Source organism: Mytilus edulis, chromosome 1, assembly GCF_963676685.1.
Source record: "Mytilus edulis chromosome 1, xbMytEdul2.2, whole genome shotgun sequence".
NCBI lineage: Eukaryota > Metazoa > Mollusca > Bivalvia > Mytilida > Mytilidae > Mytilus > Mytilus edulis.
This window is the reverse complement of record NC_092344.1, coordinates 67,498,697-67,505,946: the sequence shown is the minus strand read 5'-3', so window position 1 is coordinate 67,505,946 and position 7,250 is coordinate 67,498,697. Positions and strand designations below refer to the sequence as shown.

At 31.6% G+C, this 7,250-nt stretch overlaps 1 protein-coding gene and 1 long non-coding RNA gene across 2 annotated transcripts; one reads left to right on the top strand and one right to left on the bottom strand.

Moving 5' to 3' along the window:
* Positions 1–1,056: 1,056 nt before the first annotated feature.
* Positions 1,057–2,824, bottom strand: LOC139487695 (uncharacterized). The gene is made up of 2 exons (XR_011655868.1): positions 1,912–2,824; positions 1,057–1,488 (listed from the first exon to the last, which is right to left on the bottom strand). It is a non-coding gene; the product is annotated as an uncharacterized lncRNA (long non-coding RNA).
* A 1,338-nt stretch (positions 2,825–4,162) lies between these two features.
* On the top strand, positions 4,163–6,627 carry LOC139487808 (LHFPL tetraspan subfamily member 3 protein-like; the record flags this gene model as incomplete). Its single annotated transcript, XM_071272939.1, is given in 2 exon segments — positions 4,163–4,803; positions 6,385–6,627. Coding segments are annotated over 2 exon segments (658 nt in total), but the record flags the coding sequence as incomplete, so codon positions are not given.
* Positions 6,628–7,250: the final 623 nt, after the last annotated feature.

The window sequence follows — 7,250 nt, the reverse complement described above, 5'->3', positions numbered from 1 at the left end:
GAGTTTATTCGTGTGTCTTCCCGATTGTCCCACTTTTTGAAATTACAGGTAAAAAGGTAGTGAATTTTTGTGGGACAATCGGGAAGATGTTTGTGGGACAGTTGGGAAGTTTAATTGTGGGACAATCGGGAATTGTTTTGATTGTGATTAATCTGTTTTATAGTGTGAAGTAGGTAATTACAGGTAACTAATAATTTAACTTGTAAAATATGAAAAAAAAGAAGATAAAATGATTATCAAATATTTTATTTTGTACATATTAATATGAAATAGCAGTAAACATAGAAAATAATGCAAAGTCATAAAATATAATACATCAAGCACTACTCATTTCTTCATTAATGTATGATAATGGATTTCAATCAAGCATTTTGGAACACAATTGATAATATAAAGCACACACATTGTAGAAGGTTCAACAATAAAGCATACACAATACATAAGAATACCATTAAAGCTTAATCATACATAGCACAAAATATCATTAAACAAATCTAGTTCAAATGTAACAAATAGGAGGCAGTGTCTGCAAACTGAAATACAGTAATATCATCATTCTGTAGTTGATCTTTCAGTTGTTGAAGGCGCTGGTTCAGTTGGGTATATTTCCTTCTTTTTGTAGGTCTTACTCCTCCGGCATGGTACTGGATAATAGTTATCTCGTTAAATGCCTGTTCTTCTTTGAGCGCTTTGTGTTATTCTTGAACGGATAGCGTGTACTTCTTGAACGCCTAGTGTTTGAATCTGGAACATGTCCTTGTGAGCAAAATTGTATGCCGTTACGCGTTCTTAGCCTTGTAACACTTCTGGAACGCTCGGACTGTGTTCCAGAAATATGTGTTAATATCCAGAACACATAGTGTATATTACTGGAACACAATTTTACATGTTCCAGAAAAAGTGTTATATTCTCTGAAACATTATTGTGGTCTTGTAAAACAAATATTTTAATTGATTAAAAACGTCTTTAATTGATTAAAAAAGGCAACATTTAAAAAAAAAAGTACAATAAAATGTGAAATATTGAAGCAACTTTAAAATGACAAGTTAGACAAGTTAGAAATATAACATTTGTAATTTGCAAAATGTGTCCAAATATTTACTCATAAACAAAATGTTCGTCATATATTTAAAATTATTATGTTACAACAAGGTCAAGTGTCTTATGTTTAACTCATCGTTTGCAACTTCCTAAGTCAAGAACTGTTCTGAATTTCTTTACAAAATACTGATGCCACTGACTCTTTTATCACCAAAATGTTCCATAATCCACTGGCTGCATAGCACTCAGATAGTCAATATCAAACATAAAATACCCTGTGTATATGATGCTAGTAGTCGAGTCGGTGTTCATGTAACACTGCTTCCTTGGACACTTTTAAACATGATTTGAGTCGTTTACAACTGATTTTGAGCTTCCATTTTTAGAGGATTCGTCTCCTTGGGTTATAATTATTCTTTAACCTTGTTATCCATCAACCGTAAGTTCTAAAATGTGAAATATGAAGTGTATGAGTAAGATGCATTTGCCAATGAGTGGTAATTGAGTGGTCAAATGTGCTCTCGTGATCTATATCTTTTTAAAAAAATGATAGAAAGTGTCCAGCAAGTGCTATTATGTTTTTTAGGCAAAACTTTATCGTCAACTTAGACCTGTCACTAAATTAACTGCTAACATTTCAAGAAACTAATTACCATTTGCCTTTATTTTGAAAGATATTTAGTAATTTTTTCACTTATGATCTGTATACGGATAATTGACGGATGATGTAATTGCATCAAATTTAGCTCAAATAGCTTTCTGATTAATGTAAACAAGTGAATGGTGCACATTTTATTGATAAATCTGCAATAACAGCACTTGTAAGAAGTCAATGGACATGCACTCCTATTCAAAATTCTTAAACTTACATATAGTACTTTTATGGTGCAGGATAAGTAGTCATCTCTTGAACTGCAACATGTTCTCTTTATTCTCGAGGTATGCACGAACAATTACCCTTAAGTACAGTATAGGTGGGTTTGTACCCTATAAAAGTAACATAGGAATACATTACAATACATGAATGCAGTGCACAAGGGTGGACATTTGCTAAAATGAATTACTAATTACAAAGCCGATACAGCTAAAATACATTTATCGTCAAATCATAGTACGAATCACCCTTATTCATCGTCTGTTTGACTCTGAAATGATGAATTTTTTTTTCACTCCCCATTACAATATAAGAACATTTTTAGTGTTCAATTTAGAACACTTGTCTTGAATATGTGCGTTAAAAGACTGAACACAATGTGTTATATTCTTTAACGCTGGCGTTCAATGTGGAACACTAATGTTAATAACTGAACATATTGTGTTTAAAATTGGAACGCGTCCAGACGCGTCAGGCGTCTGCAATATTTGCAGTGTAGTGACGTAATCTGTAAAAGGGGTAATATTTGCAGTTGAGTCTGAGTTTTCCAACTCTTCTAGTGCATGAAACCAGACGTCTTTTACTTCTGCTGTTGGTACGAGTGGAAGAACTGCTGCTCTGAGTATCAGTTGGTGGATGTCTGGTTCCCCTTTGTAGTTTGTGACGAGCCCTGTAATGATTGCACTTTACGCCAAATACATTATGTAAAGTGGAAAAAACAGCCTTTAATAGTAATTCCCGGAAAAGATGATCTGGCAGAATTCTGTACAGCAGATACGTAATCTATGAAGAAAGTATGTTAAATGTATGCATTATATTGATATTTATTTAGAATCTTAACAAAACAAAAATTATAAATGTTGTTATTTGTATATGTTTTATAATTAAAAGTAACATTTTAGATATGTTTTTAGATACGACATGTTATATTATTTAATGAAAAGTGCATTAATTTCATAATTTTAAAAAAAATCATATCTTATACTTAATAAAATGGATATAATCCAAAAATAATACTATTATATATAAAAGTTAATAATTAATTCTTGTTATTTTAACAAAATCAACACAAAGTCATCTGTTTATTTAAGAACATTTCACATAAAAAAAATAATGTGGGACAATCAGAACTTTTCATGTGGGACAATCAGAACTCTAAAATTTTAAAAAGTGGGACAATCGGGAATAAACCGTCGAGACTATTAGTTATCTTGGTGTAATCAGGGGTGTACAGAATTTTACACCGTTGTTGAAAATTCATACACCCTGAGGCGCAAAATTCCGTACACCCCTGATTACACCAAGATAACGAATTTATTTCTTATGAACAATTCCTTTACTCATTTTGAAATCAAGATGTAAAATTGTAAAAATGGTGATGAAAATTTTCCAGCATAATTTTTTTTCAATGTCCATGTTGCTGCTCATTGTCAAATACTTTTTTCTTTATTTTTGGAAAAATTTTAATTATTTTTTTTTTTCTAGCATTTTCTTAATATTTTTTTTTCCAAATATTTTTTTTCTTTATTTTGGCAAAATTTTATTTTTTAATTTTTTTAGGGCAAAATTTTATTTATCCCCGGGTGAACACGGGTGGGGTGTTATTTACACCGGGGTAGTCAACCAATCAGATTGCAGTATTTTTGCTGCATAAGAAATAATATCTTTTCTCTCTTTTTCTTTACGATCGACAAAAACGTATTATATTTTCCTACCGTGTCACTGTAAGGATATTGTATCATCTATCTGTCTTACATATATTATAAAATTGAGAATGGATATGGGCGATTTCAAAGAGACAACCCTGTCAAAGGGTAAAATAAGGATCAAAGACTATTGTAAAATTAGTAGAACAGTCCAGTTAATAATATAGTTGATATTTTGCAGGATACTTATCTTAACAGTAAATATTGTGCATATATATAGAGAAATATGATGACCTTACATATATACAATTCTATTCTATACAAAGAAACCGATAAATATGTATGATAATTTATAATGTATTTTATACCTTATTGGTAGTTAATATTCAGTCAATCAAATGTACTTATGATATTTGTTTAAATTATCTATTAATTTGAGAGACATAACACGATTTTCAATTTTTAGTGAACGCTACAGTATCTAATATAGTAAAATACTACATCACCTTTGACCCATGCATGACTGATTAGCCATGTGCTACCGTATGACCTTTAAGAAAAGGTAAACAAAATGTACAGGTAATTATTACCTGGTGTTGATTGGATAAGTTGGCTTCACACCGTGTATTGATAAACTTGCTCGACCAGTTTTGAAAAGATATGGTTCAGTTGGAAATCTAAATTTAGTATTATACATAGGCATTGATCGGAAACTCCTTCGCGATAGAATTTTCGATCCAATTTGCCTCACCCCTGCAAATAGGAAAAACGTGGTTCCAGAATCAAAACAAAAACAAGGAACCACTGGAGGCAAGTTGGTTCCAACATGGAGAAGCCAATGTATAATCCGGAGACTGCAAGGATTTATTATTTTCGGTATATGCGAGAGTATAGAGCAGTGTGTGTTCTTTGGGCTTTATTGACAATTATTTGGTGCATTCTAAATGTTGTGGCATTCATTCAACCTCACTGGATCGGAGACACAGACGATGATAGAACTGGCTATGGACATATTGGGGTGTTTCAATATTGTAAACCGGACTCTGCATACCAAAGATATGTGTGTGATGGATCGTTTACAAGTTTTAATTCCATTTTGAACGACGCCTTCAGAGCCACTACTTTTTTCTGTGGAGTATCAGCTTTACTTATGCTAATTGTTGTCGCAGCATTGCTATTGTTCTTTTGTTTTAAGAAAACCATCGTTTTCTACCTCTGTGGTATTCTAGAATTAATATCAGGTATTACATTTTAAGTCAGATTTGTAGTTTAAAAATGCATATCTTTTGGCGGTTATTTAAAAACGGGATTAACAAAATGATCAATTTGCACTTCAGGGCGGTGCAAGACAATTTAGATTTTTTTATTATAAGGAGAATCCCATAACTTATACATACATTTTATTTATATTATTGATGAAAATGAAAACACTAAGTAGATCTAAGTATTTTTTGTTGTATATTATCCGTTAATTTTAAATACTGTGCTATTATAAAAATTTATAAATATTGTACATGATTCTGTCACGAAATATAGAAGTTCCTTCAGAAAATAAGTTCCAAATGGAAAAAAATATTCTAGAATATTATTTCTACAGGAATAAATATTACAGTAGATGTTCCTTACGGAATAAATAGTATAGAATATTTGTTCCATCAGGTGCAGGTATAATGACATTGTTTATAACAAAGTTTCCACTGGATTAACTTCTGTAAGGTGGAACAAATATACGTTGACAATGAATCAACTATATTATAAGATTATATAATTTTGAATTATGTTGACAAAGTGAACAACATTGTTTGCATGTTTAATACAATTTCCTTATGTAATTGTGTTCCTTTCTTTTTCTTCAAAAATCAGTCTCGAGAAATGTAAACTTAGAATTAATTCTTTTTTATTCTCCCAACTTTCAGCCCTTTACTCTTAAATAAAATCTAGTTATATGTGACCTATTGAATACAGTTTCTTGGATTTGCTTCACGTTTGTATTTTTGTTTATCAAAAAGTTATCTATATCGAATTTTGGAAAATATCACTGGGCACTGTACATTTTGTTCAATTATCAACAGTGTTGCTAGTTCAAAAAATATCGACCCAAATCTGCAATGACCATTTTTATCTTATGACTGAATAAATTCTTCTAACACGGTAACAATAATTCACCAAATATCTGAAACATGACAACATGAACTACTTATAATGAAAGTGATTATCGTATAGTGTGTGACAATAAACTTAAACGTTCCAATGTGTCAATACAAACATCGACCTTACAAAAATGTTATCCGATACATCTTATTGTTCATTCATGTCAGAAACAAAATATTTAATCAGCATTTTTTTTTGTAATTCTGTTGAAGATTTTAAGTAAACCTTTATAAAGATCAACTGTAGTGACTTTAGTATTTATTACTTATAGTATGCATGCGTTTGCACAGCAAAATAAAATATAGCTCCTGTGTTGTTTATACACGTTGGAATCTGATGTACTCAGACAGCAAATATTTGGTTTAAAAAAATTCATCATGTGTAATATACAACTTCTTAGAGATTGATTTGCTTAATTTTGAATTAAAACAGCACATCCTTTCTAATGGATCATAATTCCTGCAAAAAAAAAATATAACAGTTTTATCTTAAAACCAAAGAATTCATCTCTGGATAAACTTGACACAACTTGTCTCTTGATTCTTCGTGGTTTCATCATATGCATGACAAGCAGTTGCTTTTACATGCTCTAGTCACTCAGACTGGGTTCGAATTTTAGTTAAAATCAAAATGAATCAATCAAAAGCATTTCATTTCAAATTTAATTTCAGCTGTTTTTATGTTCCTTGCATGTGTGATATTTCCCAGTGGTTGGGACCACCAAGAAGTACGGAATTTGTGCGGTAGCACAGCGGACCAGTATAAACTGGGATACTGTGGTGTACGGTGGGGATACATCTTGGCCATATTGGGTATATTTGATGCTGCTCTCTTAGCAATACTAGCATTTGTGCTGGCTTCTAAACGAGAAGAGTTTCCCAAAGATAGTTATGTAACTGGAACTGTAAATAAATGTGAGTATTTAAGCCTCAAAATGGAATTAATGTCGTACGTTAATTTTTCACACGATAATTGACAAACCCGTTTTGACACTATGACATGGAGAATATCATTGAATACCATATATGGTCGAAGTAAACTTCCCTTTGTCGATACTCTTAGCTGATAGTCGCATGTACCGAAATTGAACTTAACAGAAGACTTCTGAAAAACACATAAGAACAAAAAAGCTAATTCACTATAACAGAATGACCAGTCCACCACTAAACAAGAAGGGATCGAAAATCTTAAACATAAATAAAAGAAATATGTAAACATGAAAAATATAACAATCCATCGGACTTCGTACAGGCCGTGATTTTCCTTACTCGCGATCGGTAGACCGTGCGCCATAATGCTTTACATCGCAAATTCACCCACCGACATGGCTGTCAAATTTAGTTCTGAAGCAATATACATGTATTAAACTCTTCAGAGACTTCTTAGAATACAACAATCCATACAGATTATATCTTAAATACCTGTATTACAATGAATTCGTCTTGAAAATGCATGTAACATTTGCCACTGGACCTTAAGCAAACAACAATCACCACTCTTTATATATAAATATTTCACATTAGGGGCCATTTTTACT